The sequence below is a fragment of the Orycteropus afer genome, unplaced genomic scaffold, assembly GCF_000298275.1.
Source record: "Orycteropus afer afer isolate SDZICR_OR568_19922 unplaced genomic scaffold, OryAfe1.0 scaffold00233, whole genome shotgun sequence".
In the NCBI taxonomy this organism is placed as follows: domain Eukaryota; kingdom Metazoa; phylum Chordata; class Mammalia; order Tubulidentata; family Orycteropodidae; genus Orycteropus; species Orycteropus afer.
In genome coordinates, this window is record NW_006921820.1 from 3,860,170 (window position 1) to 3,882,942 (window position 22,773).

Consider the following 22,773-nt stretch of genomic DNA (forward strand, 5'->3'; position numbering starts at 1 on the left):
TCCCTTGGGGTGTGGTGCTCTCCTGCCTAATGGGGAACTTCCAGAGCTTAGGGGCTCTGCCTCCTCTTTCTTTGCCTCCTACACAGCTCAGCACAGGGCTGGGAGCTTTAAGAGCTCTCACTTTCTGACTGGCTAGAGGAACTGCTTAATGGGGAGCCCAGGCACATGGTATGTGTTTAATAAGCCTGCATGTGAATGGAACTGGCCCTCCATGAAGCTGCTCACCTTACCTGCTCTCACTCTGATGTTGGGACATTGTCTGACTCAGCATGAGTCCCGACTCTAAGGGTGAAGGGAGAAATCCTTGCAAGTTGTTTAATGTTTGGAGAAGTGCCTTTTCAGGATAACTCTTAACATCTCACTGTTCACATTCACTTATTGAAATAAAATAAAACCTTCCTGAGATGCTCAGAACAGAAGTAAAGTCTTCCTTGAACTCTCCTCAGGTCCTACACCTGACTCATGATCACATCTACAGGACCCTGATGCCAGTGGATCCACCAGGACTGGAGTTTTCCCATGCTGACAGAATAGCATTTGAAAGATCTGCATCAAAAACATGTGTCTTGGATGAAAGGAGCTTGCGATGGGAAGAAATTGCTGGATTGCAACCCAGGAATGAAGGCACACTATGGGAAGGGGAGCCCCTGTAGGGTTAGGTGGGTGTGGTGGTTATGTTTGTGTGTCAACTTGGCTGGGCCTGGTTGAGTGGCTGGGCAACTGGTGGTAGTTATTCCCCGTGATGAGACTGGCAATCAACTCCATGGTGGGATCTACCACAAGCAGCTGAGTAGCTGCCTTTGGGATGTGGTCTGCTTCCTGTATTTAAGGAGAAGCCTTTAGGAATGGTCTCTAGCCTATGGTATGCTTGGACCCTGCACGTAGCCGTGTCATTGCTCAGCAGCCTGCTATGCTCTGCTGACCTTGAGATATACAATGGACTTAAGTTAATGGCCTGCCGTGTGGTTAGGTAACATCGGGACTGTGCCTTTTTACTTGTCAACCTTGGAGCTTCTCAGCTTCAGCATCCAGCAACTGTCTGAGTGAAGAAATGCCTCTAGCTCCAGTGGGCTGGGAGCAGGAGGCAGAGCTGGACCCCAAGATTTAGGGGCTTTCACACAGCCCCTAGAGCCTGGCACTTTGAACCTCCAGATTGTAAGAATAAACTCCTGTTTGTTAAGGCCATCCTATTTGTGGTATATTCTTGTCAGAGCAGTACTAGGTAACCAGAACAGTGGGGCTGGGGGGTGGTGAGTAAGAGGCCCTGGGCAGCAGGGAGCATCTGTGGCTCACCCCCTACCCCCGCCACCGACTCCAGAGAGCACAAACCCTGCATCACTCCACTACCTCCTCCATTCCCAAGGTGCTCCTTTCTCCAGAAAATGTTCAATTTCCTATTAAGCCAAAGTAGGCTCTGGAGGGAATCAGAGGGAAAATTGTTTCTTGGGCTCTGGGGGATGTGCTGCAAGACCAGACACAGACAAACACACTTCGGAAATCAGGTGATGCTGAGAAGCTCACAGGCTGGGGGACGATGGTGAGAGCCAAGGGATGTGGTTAATCATGTGGCCACTGCACAGCCACTGACACATTACCAGGTCAATGCTACACCCCACGTTTTGCGGCTGGTGATCAGTCCCTCACAATACATCCAGGAGGCATACATATTGTGACCATATCATTGCTACCCACATGCATTATTACTATCCAAGTATCTTCTACTACTTCATAAACCTGTCTATGGCTTACACAACTATGGTCTATGCTATGTACTACTATGCTCTGTGAATGCATTTCCCGGCTGATATGTGTTGTATCACTACATAGGTCTATTGCTATGCAACTATACTTTGCTGCTCCATGACCAAATATTATTGCTTGGCACTGTGCCTCTTGGTCACATGAGTTCATCCATTGCTATGTAATTTTGTGGTTGCTATGTAACAATGGCTACATGGCTATCTGCAGTTGTCACAGAGTTGTACACTGTTGTTACCCATCCATGTTCTATTGATTGTAACTGGATTCTGCTGGTGCATGCATATGTTTGTCTAACTCCTGTCCTGATCTTGGCCAAGTTCCAGTCAATAGGCAAGAGCTGGAGCTGGAGGCTGGGTCTTCACAGGCCAACTAGGGCAAAGTGTTAGAGGTGGGAATAGCCAGTATGGTTAATCTGAGCTCAATGAGAAAGAGAGAGAGGAGTGGGGAGTTAAGAGAACTGAAGGGCAGGGGTGGGATGGTAAAGGGGATGGAGCAAAGAGTCAGGAAAACCAGGAGGGACAGGATGGGCCTGTAACAGGCTGGAATGGAGAGGGGGGCAAGACCACCACCTTGAATACTACGTGGGTATCTGAGGGACCCAATAGTGGCAGGTTGGTTGATGAGTCCAGAACTGGGTGGGCAGGCTTTTGTAGCCAAGTAGTATTTCTCCTTGGTTCTGTGCAAGGCAGGTGGGAGAGCTGGAGCAGGGAAACTTGGACAGATGCTCCTCCTCATTCCCAAACTTAGTAAAATGACTAGATCGGACAAATTCATTCTAAGGTTCCTTCTGATGCTCTTATTGTCCAGCTGTGGGTTCTACTATGGTATCCAACAAGCATTTACCAAGGTCTATATTGGGCCAGACCTGGGCTGGGTCCTGGAGCCCAGAGATGGGGAAGGCAGTGTACGTTTTAGTTCAAGGGATGAATGATGCTGAGTGAGTGGACTTAACACTTTAGTAAATCATCTAGTCATGTGGCATTGCCAGGTGTCAGCAAGGAAAGGAGTAAAGGGACCATGAAGCCCTTCAATGGGCACAAAACCCATCGATGGGACTGTGGGGTGATGTCCAGGATGGGTGTACTTGGGTTAGCTCTGGATATAGACCCAACTAACTCAATTCATGACTTCTTTGACAGTGTGTCAGCATGGGGCTGTCCTGACCCACCTGGTTATCACTTAGATGAAAAGCCTTCCTGTCTTAGTGAACTTGGGACACATATTTCTCTTCCTTACTTACAATGGCTATACTTTGTTGCTCAAAAACATTTCCTCCTAATGGCTAACCTTGACTTTCCAAGCTGTAGTTTAGTCCCATTTCTTTTGGCTTAATCTTTAAGATCAAGACTAATAAGTCCACTACCCATGTTATTATATGGGTATAGTATTATATTAATCAAAAAACCAAACTCACTGCCGTCGAGTTGTATCTGACTCATAGTGACCACTCTTTGGGTTTCTGAGGTGGTATCACTATGGAAGTAGATTGCCCAACCTTCCTTCTGAAGAGGGGCTGGGTTTGAACCACCAGCCTTCTGTTCAGCAGTCAAATGCTTTAGGCACTAAGCTACCAGAGTTCCTATTATATTCATATAATATTTTATTATTTCAGATTAAATGTTATTTCATTATTCCAGATATTTTTAAAATATTGCTTAAAATTCCCACATATCTAATCCCTCCTATATTTAAAGGCTCTTTTTTCCTTAGCCCCATTTTTCTTCTCCTCTCCATTATCATTGTCAACAAAAGCATCATCATAGAGCTTTAGAAGCAGAATGAAAGCTCTGACCTCCTAATTCCCCTTTCTATGTCTTACTTCCCCCAAACAACTCCTCAGTATTCAGTATGTATATCTAATGTCTCTCAAATTGTTCTCACCCTCAGACTTGTGAACCTCAACTTGGATTTTTTGCCCAGCAGAAATCTTCACCAAACCCATACCAGGGAGCTCCTGTTAGAGGAGCAGTACCAAAGGTGATGGTCCAGTATTACCTCCTCCTAAGTCCTGCTTGTTCCAGTGCCCAGGTGGCTGAGACCAGAGGCATGTCTACCCACACAGCATAAATGGCCCTGCTCCCAGAGGTGATGTGATACAGGGAATGAGTTCTGTATCTTGGAGCAGCTTAACTGAATAAGAGATTAGACTTAGCTGGCTGGTGCATCCCCAGGAGGCTGAGCTGGAGGGGTGAGGGAAGGAGAGACTGCTCTCTGCAAGGCTGTGACCAGGAAGGAAATGCCTTCACCTTTCTCCTTCCTTCCTGTCTGCCTTTCCTCTTCGATGGCATCTTCCTTTTTTCTTTCTTCCCTACCCTTTTAACCTTCCCCTTTCCTCTCCTTCACTACCTCTGCTTAGAGGCACAAGAAGGGGAAGCCATAGGACCAGGCTGTTGGGGCCAGCAGCATTGGTTTATTCATGCTGCCAAAAGTCACCAAAAACAAGATCTTGATTTTTGACCCATTTGATAGCTGAGCTGGAAGATCAAGACTGAGAGCTGTTTTCCCAAAGGGGAGAGGTGAGGAGGGAGTTGCAGGAGATGGACTATAAGTGTTGATGAGGAGGCCCCTGTTCTAGGGTGGGCAGGAGAGAGCACCACATGGGAGCATCTTGGTCACACCCAGCAGACAGTAACCCTTCCTATTCATCTGATGGGACATGTTTCAGAAAGGTGCAGAAGTGCCAAGGGAAAATGGGGAGACTGTCAGTAGAGGGGGGTAGTTCCTCACAGGAGGCTGCCCAGGGCTCTCCTAGTGGTGGGTACTCTTGGCTGTGGCCTTCTCTTAGGGTCTTCTGGAGCAGCGTTTCCCATGGGATCTGCTGTGAAGAAGGGAGGACCCCACACGTGAACTCACACATGGTTTTGGGGACCTCAGTTAAGGACTTTGATTAGATTGCCTCTTTGGTGGCCTATTTGTTAGGTCTCTACATCAAGTATTGACCCTTCACCAAATTAAGATGCCATCTCAGCCACAATGTCACCTTCACTAACCCTTCTAGAGCATCTGGTCAACTTGAGCTAGGAAGATACCTAGCTCCCATGGTCAAGGACACAGACTCTGTGACCAAAGATGGTGCCTTTTTTTTTTTTTTTTTTGAGCCTACTTTTCTCTTTTAAAAGTAAAAAAATAATCCTCAAGGGGCCTCCCACTACCTGATGAATGTGCTTCAAAGAAGTTCTGAGTTAAGGCCTTCTTGAGTAAATGGAACCCTGTCTCACAAGTGTTGGAGGGGTTTGTTTTGAAAGAAATCCTATGGGGGCTCTATTCATAAGGTGAAGAAACTCTGAAAAAATGAAAAATCTACACCTTCTACTGGTTGGGGTCATTCACATACAGAATGTGCCTAATGGGGACTTGCCACTTGTGGAATGATCCAGGCCCAGAGGTAGCAGGAAGCTCCCTCCTTGCATCCCCAATCATCCCCCATCCCCTGGGGAGACAACACTGACCTTTTCATTGGACATCTCTGGCACCTGAGGCTCCTCCTCTGCTTCCTGAGAGATGGATGTGCTAGAATTCACTGTGGAGCTCCCCATGGGCTTTGACCAGGACTCAGAGATGGTACCCAGATTCTCATCCAGGATCTTGGGATCCAGAGTGGGCAGAACCTTGCTGCTGTTTGATGTCAGGAAGTTTTCTGGCCTCTGGGAAGAGAAGGTACAGAGAAGTTTCAGACAGGCCCTTTCTCTGCTCACACATTCTACCATAAGTACAGCTACACCCCCAAACCTCTCCTCCTCATAGCTCAAGAGGCCCTGCATGATCTAGCCCCTGCCAACCTCCTACCACTTGCCCTCTTGCTTACTGGACTGGGCATCAATCACACTGTCCTCTCTTTGCTGTACCTCCAACAATCCAAACTCTTTCCTGACTCAGGGTCTTTGTATTGGCTGTTCTGTCTGGACAGCTCCTTGGACTTCTTTTTGCTTCTCATCATTAAGTATCAGCTCGGATATGATCTTCTCAGAGAGGCCCTGCCCTTTGAGATAGTGGCCTTCCCTGTCCAAAGTAGCCACATCTCCAAATTTTTCTCATTCACATTGTGCCATTTATTGTGTCCATAGTACTTATCTACCAGAGAATTAATTAAAAAAAAAAAAAAAAAAAAAAAAAACTCTATTGTTTACTATCTGTCTCCCTGCTCCAATGCCCACACTAGAATAGAAGTCCCATCTAAGCAGGGTCCTTGTTTGTCTCTAGTGCTTGACTCATTGTAGGTGATCAATACATTTACTGAGGGAAAAAACCTGTCATCCATAGCCCCCACACTCAGTGCAGTAACATCTTCTAAAATTCCCACATTCTTTTCTCTGTATACTTATAGTTTTGGTTCTCTAGTGCCACTCTAACAGAAAATACCACAATTAGGTGCCTTTATCAAACAGGGATTTTATTCTCTTACTGTTTAGGAGGCTAGAAGTCCAAGTTCAAAGTGCCAGTTCTAGGGGCTGGGTGAAAGTCCCTTGACCTTGCTCCCAGCCCACTGAAGCTGGAGGTTTCTCTTAACTCAGGCAGTTGTTGGCTGCTGAGGCTGACAAACCCAAAGTTGACAAATAAAATGGCACAGTGCCAAGATTACCAAACAACATGGCAGGCCACTAGTTCAAGTCCAGAGACAGTCCCAAGATCAGCAGGAAACATAGCAGGCTGCTAAGTCCAAGTGTGCCAAACAGCTCAGAGACCTTTCTCAATGGTTCTTATATATTGGAAGCAGACCACATCTCTAAGGCAGCTACTCAGCTGCTCCAGTAGATTCCACCATGCAACTGATTACCAGTCTCATTATGGGGAATAACTACATCCAGCTGCCCAGACACTCAAAATGAGGCCCAGCCAAGTTGACACACAACTTAACTACCACACTTACTTTCCATTTAATCTCTTTTGTCATCCTCCACTCTTATCACCCATTAAGCAAGTCTCTTCACTCTTGATGGGTCTCTTTCCCCTTCCATGTCTTTCTTCCTACTCTCTTTCCTTGGCACAGTGACTATTGTCCTCTTCTCTGCTTGTCTAGAATCTGACCACATTCAATACTAACCCCTCCAGGAAGGCTTGATGTCCCCAGCTCATACTTGGAGTTTTCTGTGTTCTTACAGCATGGAGGTTGGCTATCTGTGATCTCATACTACTCTCTAATTCCAGGCTTGCTTGCTAATTTTGCTTTCCTAACAAAACTTTAAGTCTTTTGTGTTTAAGGGCATGCCTTATGCTTCCCTTGGAGAGCAGTTACTTTAAATCTTTAAAATATGCTTTTTTTTTTTTTTTGGAAAATTTTATTTTGTTGCAGTGGTTGAGAATATTATACACACAAAAACAGACACCAATTCAATGTTTTTACATGTACAATTTAATGACATTTAATCTTCTTTGAATTGTGCAACTATTCTTACCCTCCATTTCTGAGTTTTTCCTCCCTCATTACCATAAAGTCACTGCCCACTAAGTTTCCTATGTAATCTTTTGAGTTGCTGTTGTTAATCTGATCCCATATAGATAGATCTTGAGAAAGCATAATGCTCAAGGCAGACAGTCCCTACTAGTTATGCTAAATTATTGTTTGGTTTTACGATGATTTCAGGGGACATTTTTGGTTTAAGGCTTAAAGATTATTGCAGGGCAACAGTTTTAGGGGTTCATCCACCCTCCATGGCTCCAGAAACTCTCAAGTCCATGAGAATTTGAAGTTCTGTTCCATATGCTCCCCCTTTTGATCAGGATTCTTCTATAGAATCTTTGATCAAAATATTCAGTAATGGCAGCCAGGCACCATCTAGTACTGGTCTCATGGCAAAGGAAGAAAATATACCAATTTTTCAAAGATCATACTGTCTAAGAGTTTGTAAGGACCTCAAGGGTGCCCACTCTCATCCTGTATCAGATGTTGGAATCCCCTCTCTGTCACACACAAGACATTATTCTACTATTTAGAATGTTATGCTAGAAGTCAATAAAGCAATGGAAACAGTTCCAATAAGGACAGATGTGCTCAGAGTTACAGGTGGCCAATGCTTTCTCCTAAACAAATATAGTGTCTTAATTTGCTAATGGGATCTCTGTAGCATAGTGCCTAAGACATCTGACTTCTAACCAGAAGGCTGGTGGTGCAAACCCACCAGCCACTCCTCAGAAGAAGGTTGGGCAATCTACTTCCATAGTGATACCACCTTGGAAGCCCAAGGAGGGGTCGCTATGAGTCAGATCTGACTCGATGGCAGTGGGGTGGGAATTTACTAGTGCTGCTATAACAGAAATACCACACATCAATGGTTTTAACAAACTGAAATTTATTATCTTACAGTTTAGGAGGTTAGAAGTCTGAGTTCAGAGTGTGGGCTCTAGGGGAAGACTTTCTCTATGTGCCTCTCTTGTTCCATGGAGAATCCCGGTGCAGGGACCCTGGGTCCAAAGGATGTGCTCCGTTTCTGGCTCCTCTTTTTTGGGTAGCAGGTCCCCCTTCTCTGCTCCCTTCTCTCTCCTTTTATCTCTTGTAAGATAAAAGGTGTTGCAGGCCACATCACAAGGAAGCTCCCCTTCCTTTGGATCAGGGCTGTGATGGGAATAAGGGTGCTGCAAACTACTCTTACTCATAATCCTTTTATACCTGATCAGTTTATCACATCATGGAGTATCATTACATATCTGCCACCTTACATCTTTACATAATTTCTAAACCACTGAGAATCATGGCCCAGCCAAGATGACACAAATTTGGGGGGGGATATAATTCAATCCAGATGAATTGGGACAATACTGTTTACCTTACCAATGAGCCCTTTATGCCCTTTAATAATTTGGTTTGCAGAAATTCAACATCATGAAGTCTTTTTAGGCTTGTGTCAGAAGAGTAAGGGATAGTCATATACTAGACAGAGATATCCAATCTAATTTGGACCTCATTTTCCCCTCTGTCAAGTGGGTACAAGAATATAGAGCTTCAAAGAGAATAAAGCTATAAAAAGACTCTTGGAGGTGGCATTTGGTGACCCTGGGACTGGACTTTGCAGACCACCTATTGCACTTCAAAACCAAGGCTTTTGACCTATTTTGTCCCCAGGTATCAGGCATGGCTGTCTTTCCCACCTGTTCCTTACCATAGCTATGGCTCAGGGAAGTCAGGGTTCACTTGAAGGGTCCCGTTGAGCAATCCTACTTCCGTAGTGATACTGCCTCGGAAACCCAAGGAGGGGTCGCTATGAGTCGGAGCCGACTCGATGGCACATAACAACAACAACAACAACTGGAATGCAGCCCTCTATCTCACGAACGCCCCCCAGCACCTCTGTGTCAGGGAGTTGGAGGTGTTCTGATTGTCTGTGCTTTAAGATAGGAAAAGCATCACATCTCCTGCCTCTTGCTTAAAACAGCTGAATATCAGGTTGGCTGCAGAGAGACAGCTACAGAATACATATTGGATGGATGGATGGATGGATGCAGGAGAGGACAAAGAAAAGAGTGAATAACTATTTTTCTCAGCCAGGGCAAAGACAAAATCCCCATTGCCCAGGGCTGGGGTGAGATGCTGATTCAGGACCCATAATGACATTTCTCCTCATTTCCAGGCAGAAAGCTAATCTTGATGCCCTGGATTTCATAGACTATCATCTAATCCAGTTAGGAAAGGAAGTAGAAGTAATGAAATCAAGGGAGAGGTCTCCAGAGGTCCCCCCATCAGTTCTAAAAGCAGGGACCAGAGGCACATTGCTGAGGAAGGCCCCTCCCCCAGAGCCTGTCTCCTTGACCTCCATCCTGTGTGGCCACTCCCAACTGAGGGACTCAACTCAGTGACCCAGAGCTGACATTCACTGAGCTTCTATTGGAGCCAAGAACCTAGTAGATACTTTTAGATATCTTCTGCAATTTACTTTAATTCGTTTAATTTTATGCTAAAATAAAAATGAAACTGATCCCAGTCTGGACCAGTGCCTTCACTCCATCAGTTTGTGCCAGGCAAGGAGGTATTCTGAGAAGGACAGAAAGAAAAACAGAGTATCTGTAGACTTTAAATCTATTTTGCCATCCCAAACCTACCACCACCACCCAGCTGCCAGATTCAGTAGTTCTTCCCTGCTTTGCCTACCCCATGTCTGGTCATGCCTGCATCTGCTCCCATAGCCACTCCACACATACTGCCCCTTTGCATATCTCCTGCCCACATTTCTAATCTCCTGTGCCATTTAACTTTGTCTGGATCCATCCTGGCTTGGAGTTTTGAGGTGAGATGGGTGGGTGGCTTTTATAGAAAAATCTTCAGACCTCAAAACATGACAGGACCTGGAAGGGAGTCCAGATACAATTGCTTTTGTCACTTGAGGTAAGAGGCACCAGAAGGACTGCAGTCTGTAAGTTCTTCCTCATTGTTTCCCTCCTTTAGAGGCAGTGTTGCCTCTCCTGAGTCCTTAACTTCAATCTGTCCCCCATTTTGGGATAGAGATTGTGCTGTCACCTCCTTGTTCCTCATGGGAAGGAAGCTTGCCTGAGACAGTACAAGGAGAAGCCAGACTTATAGAGGGGGTGGGTCAGGGTGGAAGATGAGAGAGAAAGAGATGCTAACATGGGAATGGGGAGAGAGTGGGACTCTGGAGACTAACTCCTTGGTATTCAGGCTTGATTCTCCCCTTTTTCTCCAGGTGTGGGTGAAGGCTGCTGGCTCCCCCCCGAAGCCTGCTCATTTGCTCTTCTATTTAGCAGGACTTGGCCCTGCCTAGGACCTAGTCTGCTAGATTAGCTTGTGGCTGACAAGTGGCCTCTCTCTCTGTGGCTCCGTGGCTGTGGCACATCCCACTTCATTAAGGCTATAATTGGAGATCAACTTTGAAAGCTCAAAGCAATGCGCAGCCATGCACTGGCTCAGACTTGGCATCCAGCTCACAGCTCCTCATGCTGCTGCAGCTGCCCCACATCTCATGTGAGCACCACGATGGAGAGAAGACATCCCCTCCTCAACACTCCCCAGTCCTTACTGTAGCCTGCAGAGGGTCTGTTGAGACAGACTGGACCAATGGCATCATGAGCTCCAGGCTTCTTAGGTCACCTGTCCACCCCCTATCCACGACATCCTCTGACTCCCTCCTACCTATTCCATACCCTAGGTCCCTGATCATGCAAAATGCAACAGTTCCAGCCTGCCCTGACAATTACAGACCAGCCAGGCTGCAGCTGCTGTCCTTGGTGCTGAAAGCGCCCGCCTTCCGGCCTACCCGCCTATCGCCCCGCCCTGAGCCCTCTTGCTGGAGCACACATGCTCTTAATTCAATTAGCTGGCCCTGAACCCTCCCTGGGGAGCCTGGAGCGGAAACTGACAAATTCTGTTTAACAAAGACATTTGTCCCCCGCCCCGCCGGTTTTAGGCTCTGCTCGCCTGTATCCCGCTCATTAGGTATCTAACAAAGTGCGTCCCAAGAAATCTGCTTCCAATCGCTAGTAATTCAGGAGGCCTGATGCAATTTTCTCCCTGATAAGGGTGTCTCGCCTGCTGGCAAACGCCGTAATGAGCCCCGTGCAGCGGCTTCCCGATCAGTCACCGCTTTGCCATTTCCTGTGGCTGCAGTTGTAGGTTCTTATCTCTTCAGCTGAAGGCAAGGCTCAGATAACAGGACCCTCCAAGAGGGCTTGTCGCCTCCCCTGCATACTGCAAGCCTCATTTATGGCATCCCTACACCGCCCTGCAGCTGCAGCAGGATCTGAGGTCCCAAGCCTATCTCCCAGCCAAGAATGAGTGTTAATCCTCACTGGGGCCATGATTCACTCCTCAGAATATAATGTCAGAGGGTTAATCCAAAAGCAAGTTGTGAGGTCAGGGAAGGGGAACCAGTGATAAGGATTTAAAAAAAAATCCTGGCAGGGATTTTAGTATTCAATAAAGGCCGGCTGTAGCTCAGTGGCTGGGCTGTGGGCTCATTCTTGTTAGCCCAAAATTTGGTCTTTCTGCATTTAATCATTCCCTTTGAGTTCCCCCTATTCATATGTAAAGAGCCCTTTATGACATATTGGTCAGATCACATCCTACTACTGCTCAAAGACCTTCCTCAGCTACCCATCACTTTATGTTGTTGTTGTTGTTATGTGCCGTCGAGTCAGACCCAACTCATAGCGACCCCTCCTTGGGTTTCTGAGGCAGTATCACTACAGAAGTAGATTGCCCCATCTTCCTTCCGAGGAGTGGCTGGTGGGTTTGAACCATCAGCCTTCTGGTTAGCAGTCAAGTGCCTTTAACCACTATGCTACCAGAGTTCCTTTATAACAAAGTTTAAACATTGTTTCCTGGTGTCCAGGCCTTCCACAATCTAGGATCCACCTAACTCTCCAGTCTCATTGTTTACTAACAGTTGCTGTAAAGTTGACTTCACCTCATGGCAACCCCATGTGTGTCAGAGTAGAACTGTGCTCCGTAAGGTTTTTACTGGCTGATTTTTTGGAAATAGATCACCAGCCCTTTCTTCCAAGGTGCCTCTGGGTGGACTAGAACTGCCAGCCTTTCTATTAGCAGCCATGTGCATGTATCACTTACATCGCCCAGGGACTCCTCATCATCAACTACAGCCCCCATGGGCTCCAGACACTCTTATGACTTTGCACATGGTTCCCTCTACCTGGAGCACCTTTGCCCTGCCAACTTCCAAGTCACTCTTTGAGGCAGAGTGAGGTGACTTACACCTCTCTGTGAGGTGACTCTTCCTCTGATCTTTGTATGCTCAATGTATTTACCTCTACTAAGACCTCAGTAACATTGGTGGTAGGGATACATTGGGGTCTTTCTTTACCACCAGTCACAGGGAAAGAATCTAATACATGGTAAAAGAATTTTTGCATGAATGATCCTGGCTGGGCTAGGGATACATCTGGCTTGGCTGAAGGGAAGTCTAGGCTAGGGTAGTCTGGCTTTGAGATGAGGGAGAATTCTAAGAGTGCCCTCACCTTCCAAGAAGTTTGGTCTGGAAGAAAAGCAGAGCAGAGCAGGGGAGGGGAGGATAGGGCCTGAATATCCACTTTCCTCAGGCATTCTTGCAGCCTGACTCAATACACCCCACTGCTGGCTGGGAGTTGAGGCTCACATTCTCAAGATGACACAGGGTCCTGCTATTGGAGTGGTGGTGAGGAAACACCTGTACTGTGGCTCTTGGTCCAGTCCAGCCCACCCTGCTTTCAACCAGCCTAGGAGTTTCCAGGCCAGAGAGTAGTTCTTCACTTTCTCCATCTCTTCCACAACCCCCAGTACAGGGCAGTGTATATCGGGGATGTTAGCAAGTCTGGCTTATGGAGAGATGATTGTCTGTCACTTCCCCTTTTCTTCAATCTCTGAAAAATTGCTGTGAGACCAAATGTGGTGCTGGTAACGTTTATCTTCAGCATTTGACAAGGCTTCCCGATGTCCTTATGGATGTGAAGCTGGTGGAGCGGCTTTCAGGAAGGGCGAGCGCTGAGTGATGGATTAGCAGAGCTCCATCACCGTACCTCCCTCAGGAGCCCTGTCCTCATCCTGATGAGTTCAACATGTTTGTCAGCAACTTGGGTGAATGATACTAAGAGCTCCATTTACTGAGTGTCTGTGAGACATGGTGCTAGACATTTACACATACTCCTTCATTCCATTTTCACCAGGTTGTTGGCTGGTTGAGATTGCAACCCCCACTTAAGGATGAAGAAAGTGAAGCTTGAGGTAGCTAAGATTAAGTAGAAAATCCAGGATTCAAACCCCAGATCTCAGGGTTCACATGTCTAGTGAACACTGCAGCATGACATGTCCTGACCACACCCACCAATGACCTAGAGTTTGGGCAGGGTGGAAAGGGAACTGTGAATATTGTGCATGATATAATCAGGATCCAGAATGATCTCAAGCTTAAAAGATGGGCTGAGATCATGAAAGTGAAATATCACTGGGAAAAGAAACCTGCCTGAGTTCAAAACAGAGTGGCAGAGGTACAAGGTGAAGACATGCTGGCTGACAATGACTCATGTATCAGAGACTGGAGCCAAAGCTGTAAATGAACTCACCCTGCCTTGGTAAGTAATAGATTTTGGCAATACCAAAGGGGAGAGAGTGCTTAGAGAAAAGGGGCGATGGTCTTGCTCTTCTCATCCATGCTAATGCAGCCCTGCAGTTTTTGGAGGACACTTTTTTTTTTTTTTTTAATTGTGATTTGGGTGAAAGTTTACAGAGCAAATTCATTTTCCATAAAACTGTTCATAAACATTTTGTTTCATGGCATTGAATGAAATTCCCATAATGTAACAGCTTTCTTTGCATTCCCTCTCCCTGGTTACCCTTTCCTGATGTCCTTCTTGCCAATGCATTCCTGCCTTGTGAGCTATCTCCCTGTGAAAATACTGCCCAAAGACATGAACAGATACTTTACCAAAGAAGATATTCAGGCAACCAACAAGCACATGAAGAAATGTTCATGATTATTAGCCACTAGAGAAATGCAAATCAAAATAACCGTGAGATACTATCTAACACCAGTATTAATAGCAAAGTTCAAAAAGACAGAAAATAACAAATGCTGGTGAGGATGTGAAGAGATTGGGACTCTCATATACTGCTGGTGGGACTGTAAAATGATACAATACAACCACTGTGGAAACTGGTATGGCGATTCCTTAAAAAGTTGGAAATAGAAATACCATTTAATCCAATAATCCCATTACTAGATATATATCCTAAAGAAGTGAGAGGCAGGACACACACAGATATATGCACACCCATGTTCATTGTGAATAGTGATTCACAATAGCAGAGAGATAGAAATAACCTAAGTGTCCATCAACTGAAGAATGGATAAACAAACTGTGGTACATACACACAGTGGAATACTATGCAACCCTGAAGAATATATAGAATCTGCAAAACACCGATAATGTGGATGAACTTGGAGGACATTATACTGAGTGAAACAAGTCAATCACAGAAGGACAAATATTGTATTAGTCCATTATTGTAAAAAGTCAAGGAAAGGTTTATACATGGAAGGCAACTTTCTTTGTTGGTTACCAGGGATGGGAGGGGAGAGGAGGCTAAATTTCTAGATAGGTTAAAAATATATATATATATATTCATACCAAAAATAATTGTTAGTGGAAACTAAGGGTGGGGGGGAAGGGGAATCTTTTGTTTGAGGGTACTGACTTAATGCTAATGGTGGTGGAATATTTTGGAAAAGGATAGCAATAATGGTGGCACAACATAAAAAATGTCATCAATGTCCCTAAGCTGTATATGGGGAAGTTGTTACATTGTTGAATGTCTTGCTGTATATATTTTCACCACAATAAAAGTTAAAAAAAAGAAGGAAAGAAAGACAATACTACCCTTCTGGTCTCCCATAGTTGATTGTTCTAAGGAGTGTACCTACCTGGTGTAAATGTTCACCTTATATGCCTGTCTACTGTTTAGCTGGAAGCCAAGGGAAAATGAATTAAATTCCAGGCCCAAAGGGTGACTAGGGGCTATAGAGTAGAGGGTTTCACAGACCAGTAAGCCTGGACTTTTTTTGTTTGTTTGTTTCATAATTTGAGTTTTGTTCCACATTTTTCTCCCACTTTATTCATTGGAGGCCACTTTATGAAGAGTCTTGTTGAGGTGGCAACCAGAAAGATGAGAAGAACAGAAACCAAGTCTGACAAATAGCAGGGAAAGGAATGAGTTGGTTCAGGTGGCAGGTGATATAGAAGTTTGTAAACATGAGGAGGGCTGACATGGGCCTGGGAGCAGACTTCTCTGGGCCTCAGGAAGGAAAAGGCAGGGCTGGGGAAAACTGGAGAGATAGAGAAGAGAAAAAGAAGAGGAAAAGGGTTATAAAGGAGCTGATTGAGGCTGATGGGGATTTCCTAGGAGGTAATGAGCTCCCTGTCATGAGAAGTGAGCAAGTAGAGTCTGTAGAACCCTTTGTGTGTGTTGTAGAGAGTATCAAACTCCCTTTCTCTTTGGTGAAGGGCATGGGAAGAGATGCACAATAGCTAAGAAACTGGAGGGAGCAATATTTGCCCCCAGGGCTTAAGTACTACTGGGAAGGATTCAGGTATTGTGAAAAGCAGATGGGGTGGGACAGCTGAGGCTGTCTCCATACTGAGTATCGGGGACCCAAAGGCCAGATTAGTTCTAGAAAAACCCAAGCTCTCACTCCCCTCACTTGTCCCTGCTCCCAGCTTCCTTTGAGTTAATGGGAATATCTTCAAATTGGTTGGGAATCTGAGGTGACAGAAATAAGGTATCTGTGAACTGGTGTGCATGGGGGGTGGGAGAACAGGTCTGCTTCCTTCCTTTCCTGCCATCTAGTCTTCAAGAATGAGAAGAGACGAAGGGTAAGGGGTCTTCAGGGGCATGAAATTGTGAGGGGAAAGTCTCTCTCTAGATCGTCATCATCCTTATGGTAATGTTTTTAGAGTCAGTGCTTTGGGGATAGCAGGATAGAACCTTCCAGAGGACAGAACCAGCTGAAAAGACTGGTGTGCAATCCTGGACAGTAGGCCTTCCAGGCAAGTGTGCTTGGTAAGGAAATGGAGGCCAGGTCTATGCTGGGGCTTCTCCAAGGACCAGCCCACTGTGGTAATATGTGGCTTTCAGAAAATCTATAAAAATTTATCAGAAGCCAGCATGGTTCTACTTGTCCTCTGCTCTCCTCTCCATATTTGCTAAATAGCCACTTGTTTCCACTCTGGGCTGGTCTCCAGAGACAGCTTTGTAACTGGTTTCAAAAACACACAAACAAACCCCCCACCAAGGCAGCCCTTTGCATGGCATCAAAGACTCTCCCCACCCCCTTCCCATAAAGGGAAGAGGGAGGGGGGTGTCAGAGGGGATTGTGGGAGGTGCCACCATCTCCTCTCCTCATATGTACACTTCCTGCAAAAAGTTCAAGTAAGTCAAGTTGCCAGGATTTCAGCCTTCCCAGCATCCCTCAGGTTATGGTCTGAGGAGGGGGTGGTCACCCATCTGAAAGGTTCTATCTCTGCCTAGTGCCCTGGGACCCACCTCGGCAATACACTAGATCCCAAACCCCAACCTCAAGAGGGGAAATGTTGCCAAACACCCAGATGACTGCATGAACTTGTCCCATTTCATGGAGAGGGACATTTCCAGGCAGGAAGGTAGGAACTGACACTGCATGAGTACCTACTGTATGCATACCAGTTCTCACTACACATGGGGTCAGCCCAGGAAACCCAGGCAATGTGGATCCCACTTCAAAGAAGCCATCTGCAAGCTGGAGGGCACCCAGGATGCTGCAGGATCTTAAAGACAGTTCATTAGAAGAGCCAGGCTGCTTGGCCTGGAGAAGTATAGACTCCCAGGGGACCAGATCATACTCTTCAAAGAGAAGAGGCTGAGCTCAGAGAGGGAATGGGGGAGACCAAAAGTTTATGTGTGCAATAGCCATAGGCTTATGGAGCCTTAGTGCCAGTGGATCTGAAAGGCCATCCAGTCCAAACCCCACTGAATGTGCAATAAAGGTATGCTTTCTGTGTCTATGCAAGTGTTCATGTTTTTTCTGTGTCTGTCTGTATTTATATACATACTCATCTACATACAACTCTGGCTTAAGGCACATCACACAGCAAATGCCCATAGAGAAGTTCCACTGGAGGATAAAAGCTTAACCCAATACCAACAGAACTACCTTCAAGCACAATATCCCAAACCAGGAGACCACCCTTTCTTTCTTCTTTCTTTCTTTCTTCTTTTTTTTTTTTTCCTTTCTTTTTCTTTTTTTATAGTGATTTGGGTGAAGATTTACAGAGCAAATTCCATACAGCAGTTTACATATACTTTGTCTCATGACATTGACTACAGTTTACCACAATGCAACAGCTCCCCTCCCACTTCCTCCCCATAGTTACCTCTTCCCAGTGTCCATCCCTCCATACACTCCTGCCCCCTGAACTGTCTCCCTGTGCATAGGCAGCCCTTCTTTCTCAATGATTGTTCTCTCCAAGGAGTGTATCTACCTCAGGTAAATGTTCAACTCATATGCCTGTCTTCTGTTTGGCTGAAAACCACAGGTGTGGAAATTCCAGACCTGAAGGGCAGCTAGGGGCCATAGTCTCAGTGGTTCCACCAGGCTCTATCGGATAGACCACCCTTTCTTGTCATTCAGAGATTGGGAGGCTTGGTTGGTTAGTCTGCCCACAAGGGTGCTAGATAGAGTTGCACTGCAGCCCCAGAAGGCAGAACCAGGAGCATGTGGCAGAGGGAGGGCCCCAGAAGAAAGGTGGAGCTTGAGGTGGGGTGAATGCTTCTACAGTTGTAGCCAACACACCCTGGAATGGGTTGCTTTTGAAGATAGTGAGCTCTTGGTCATGGCAGAGCAGAAAGAGAAGCTGGGGTGACCACACGTGGTAGATATTTCCATGGAGATTCCTGTCCAAGACTATCTCTGCCTATTTGGAAATTTCACAGTGTTCTTGTTCCCAGAGCTCTGTGAAAGTGTTGAGTGTGGAGAGCCTTTGTTTACCAAGATGTCTGATTAACCAGGACTGCTTGTGCCCAAACCTTTTGGACATGGAAATTACAGGAAAGAGATTGTCCTCCAGCCAGATAGGACATGCACATTCATTTCTCCTGCAATTTTCCTCTCTGTAGCATGCCTGACAATGTGCCATGAGAACCCCTGAGACAGCATTCCTAATCACGTGGATGAGGGCCATGAGAGGTCACTATCACAAGTCCCACTGCAGCTGGAGTGTCCAAGGATTCTAAGATCTCCAGGCTTTAGTTAATGGCTCTGCGGCTTTATGCACTGTTTTCTGTAAATAAATGGACGAACTGGTGGTTCTAGTCCCAGTAGTCACATGACACTGGGCAAATCACTTCATTTACCTTGGATTTGTTCTCCCACTCTATAAAATGGGGATTATAATCCCTACCTGACCACTTCCACAGAGTTCTTTGGAGTTGAGAGGCAAATGGAATAACGTGGATGGAAGCATATTGGGAAGTAGAAAAATCTCAGATCCATGTGAAGGATGATGAACTATGATGTGACTGGTGGTGAGGTGGAGTGGGGCTGAAGCTGTTCTGTAAAACAAATCCTAAAGCTGTCCACCTTTCCCCATCTTCACTGCTACTGCCATAGTCTGAGCCACTGTCATCTCTTGTCTGGACCTTGGCTGTAGTCTCTCTCGGTTTCTACTGTGGCCTACACAGTTCATTGCTCATAGAGCAGCCAGAGTGATCTTTAAAAACATGCATCAGATCAAGAAATAATCACTGAGCCCACGTGCCTGCTCTTGTCTGCATCTCCAGCTTCCTTTTGTTCCCTTCCTTTGCTCACTCTGTTCCTAGAACAAGGCAAGTTTGTCCTTTCCTGGCTGTTCTTTCTGTCTGCAACATTTTTTCCCTAGATCTTCTTGTGCCTGGCCTGGTTTCTCTCATTTAGGTCTCAAATTTCTCCCTTTTAGCGAGCCCTTCCCTGACCATCTGTGGCTGACTATTTTTGTTAGCTGACGTCAAGTTGGCGCCAACTCATGAAGACTTTATGGATAACAGAACAAAACATTGCTCAGTCTGTGCCGTTCTTCATGTTTGAGTCCATTGTTGTAGGTGTTGTGTCAGTCCATCTCATGGAGGGTTTCCCTCATTTTTGCTGACCCTTTACTTTTATTTTTTAAATTTTTATTGTGATTTGGGTGAAAATTTACAGAGCAAATTCATTTTCCATACAGCAGCTCACATACACTTTGTCTCGTGACATTGACTGCAATTTCCCACAATGCAACATCTCCCCTCTCACTTTCTCCCCATAGTTACATCTTCCCTGTGTCCTTCCCTCCCATGCACTTCTGTCCCCTAAGCTGTCTCCCTGTGCATACACAGCCCTTCTATTCTCCCATGATTGATCTCTCCAAGGAGTGTATCTACCTAATGTAAATTTTCAGCTCATATGCCTGTCTTTTGTTTGGCTGGAAGCCACAGGAGTGTGTTCAATTCCAGACCTGTAGGGCAGCTAGGGGCCATAGTCTCAGGGGTTCCACCATGACCTTCTACTTTTAGTTGGCCCCAATTTAAGACAAGCTTCTTGCTTTGGGTTTTCCTCTTTTACCTTCCCACAGACTGGAATGCAGAAGGGAAGGTCAGGTACCTTCTACAAGGATGCTGCAGATCACTCTTTAACTGTTGCTGCTGAGGCCATTCTGACTCATAGTGACCTTATAAGACTGAGGAAAACTGGCCCATAGAGTTTTCAAGGTGGAGTAGTGAGAAGTTAAGGCATTTGGTTGCTAACCAAAAGATAGGTGATTTGAACCCAACAGCTGTTCCATTAAAGAAACATGAGGCAGTCTGCTTCCATAAAGGTTTACAGCCTTGGAAACCCAGTGAGGGTCACTATAAGTCAGAATCAACTTGATGGCACTGAGGTTGTCATTCTTTTTTTTTAATCTTTACATAAGCAGATTGCCACATCTTTGTCCCGTGGAGTGGCTGGTGTGTTTGAACGCCAACCTTTTGGTTAGCAGCTAAGAGCTAAACCACTGAATCACTAGGGTTCCTTTGACCAATCCTTAAGTGGGGCAATAAAACAGAAGGAACCTAGTGTCTTTGTTACTGTGGCTTAGCTTGCAATCTTACTAAGACACCACATCCAATCCAAATAGGTTCTGTAAGCACTTCCTAACATATCATCTTATTTGGTTTTTTATCATAGTACTTGTAATTACCTGGTATTTGCTTATCGATATATTTGTTCATTGTCTGTTCCACACTCCCTGCTTTCTAAGAATGCAAGATCTATAGAGACAGGGACTTTTTTGGTCTTGTTCAAGGTAATACCCATACAACCTAGAGCTAAGTCATTTGGCTGATAACCAAAAGATCAGCAGTTCAAACCCACTAGGGCCTTCGTGGGAGAAAGATGAGGCAGTCTGCTTCCATAAAGATTTACAGCCTTGAAAACCCTATGGGGTGGTTGTACTCTGTCCTATAGGGTTGCTATGAGTTGGAATTGACTCAGTGGCAGTGGGTTTGGTTTGGTTTTGGTTTCAATGTGTTATCCCTACAACCCAGAGAAGTGTAAGCTACATTATGGATACTTAATAAAATTTTGCAGTGTTGCAGAGACAACAATAACATTATAGTGAGGGGGTGGGCTCTGTTAAACTTGGTTGCAACATTATGGGACCTGTTCGTCAATTCTCAACACTTAGAAAGACCCCCTTAGAAAGAAGGATGCCAAAACGGCTCAGACACTAGCAGAATACCACGTCCAAACCCAATAATGGGCAATTCAAGGCTGGTGGGCTCCATGGCTGCTGACCTCTTCCTCTTCTCATTATGGCCCCCAAAAACAAAAAATCAAACTCACTGCCATCGAGTAGGATCCGACTCAAAATGACCCCTCCTTGGGTTTCCGAGGCAGTATCACTATGGAAGTAGATTGCCCAACCTTCCTTCCAAGGAGTGGCTGGTAGGTTTGAACCACCAGCCTTTTGGTTAGCAGCCAAACATCTTAGGCACTACGCCACCAGAGATCCTCATTATGGCCCATGAGTAGCCAAAATTTTAGTTCTTGCCTTGCACAGTGCCTGGCACATAGTGGCTCCTCATCAACTATGTGTAGAATAAAAGAAAGAATGAATGAGTGCTGCATCTGCAAGAAGAAACTTAGGCCAAGTCCACCCACATAAGTAGCTCATATTCAGGCCCCCAAATTGATCTTCAAGATTCTTGAATCAAAATGAGTCAGACATTGGCAAATTCACACATAGTTTCACCAAGAAACAGTTGAGGTAATCAGACAGCTTGTGTGTGTGCCAATGTGGGTATGAAAATGTCTGCCTTTCAGTTTGCACGTGTGAGTTTGTGAGGATGTACATATGCATTAAATGTGTGCACTGTTGCAAAGGTGTGTATGGTAAGTGTATATTTGTGCCTTTGTGACTGTGTGTGGGTATTCAAATGTTATTGTGTGAGAATGTATGTATGTGCAGAATCTAAGTGTGTGAATTCTTGGCTGTAGAATACCATTTCTGAATCTGATTCTGAATTTCCGCTAGTACTATTTTCTTGGTAAACACCCAATCATGATCCCTTTTCCTTTCTTCTCGGAAATCCATTACTAAAAGGTTTTTTTTTTTTTTTTTTTTTTTTTTTACCCGCCTCCAGGGGGAGGAGAGCTGGGGGAAGGGGAAGCTAAAATCACAAGGCCCAGATCAAAACACTCAGCAGCTAAATGAATTCGGCAGCGTTTTCCCGCATGACTTGGAGGGATAATTTAGTGAGGCCGCCAGCTGGAAGGAAAGGGATTAATTCTGCACTTAGCACAGCTCCGGTGAATAATTCATCACTGGAGACCCCTGTGCCTAGCCCCTGGGCAATTGGGGAAGTGTCCTGCCCACCTGCCTGTTGCCTGCCAGAGTCTATCAGTCCTCTGACCAGGGGCGTTTTCGTTCCTTTTAGTTCCCAGGATACATGCATCCCAGTGAAGAGGGCAGGAGCCAGGGCTTGGTGAGGTAGGCAGTGGACATTGTCAGAATCTAAATTCTGGGCAGAGATCCTGGAGGGTTTGGCTCTAATCTGGGTGATTTGTGACATTATTCTCTAAGGACGCTGCTTCCCCTTCACTGGGGTGGTTGATATCTTCTGAATCCTCCCCTCTCAGCACCTTTCAGTTCCTGCACCAGGTTTGAGTTTGGGGTCAGGAGGAGGGTGCAGTGTCAGGGAATGTCTGACAAACTCTCTTCAACCCAGGGTTTCAGAGGAGTCTTGAGAGGGCAATGCTGAACATTCCATAGCAGGAAGCGCACTTGGGGAGATTTCAGAAACTCATGAGAGGTCTTGTGGGAACATCTTTTGGGGCTGGTACCTTGCTAGAACCTCCTCATCCCCCAACACTCGCTATGTTCTTCATGGGTAAGGTCATAAGACCAAGATTTTTTTTATTATTATTATTTTTTTATTGTGATTTGGGTGAAGATGTACAGAGCAAATTCACTTTCTGTACAGCAGTTCACATATACTTTGTCTCATGTCATTGACCACAGTTTACCACAATGCAACAGCTCCCCTCCCACTTC

At 45.6% G+C, this 22,773-nt stretch overlaps 1 protein-coding gene across 1 annotated transcript in view; it reads right to left on the reverse strand.

Annotated features, from left to right (window-relative positions):
- CCDC33 (coiled-coil domain containing 33) overlaps positions 1–22,773 on the reverse strand; it is a 166,080-nt gene that overhangs the window by 44,546 nt on the left and 98,761 nt on the right. Inside the window, 1 exon segment of the mRNA XM_007948973.1 lies at positions 5,211–5,405. Within this exon segment, the coding sequence (XP_007947164.1) occupies positions 5,211–5,405 (195 nt within the window).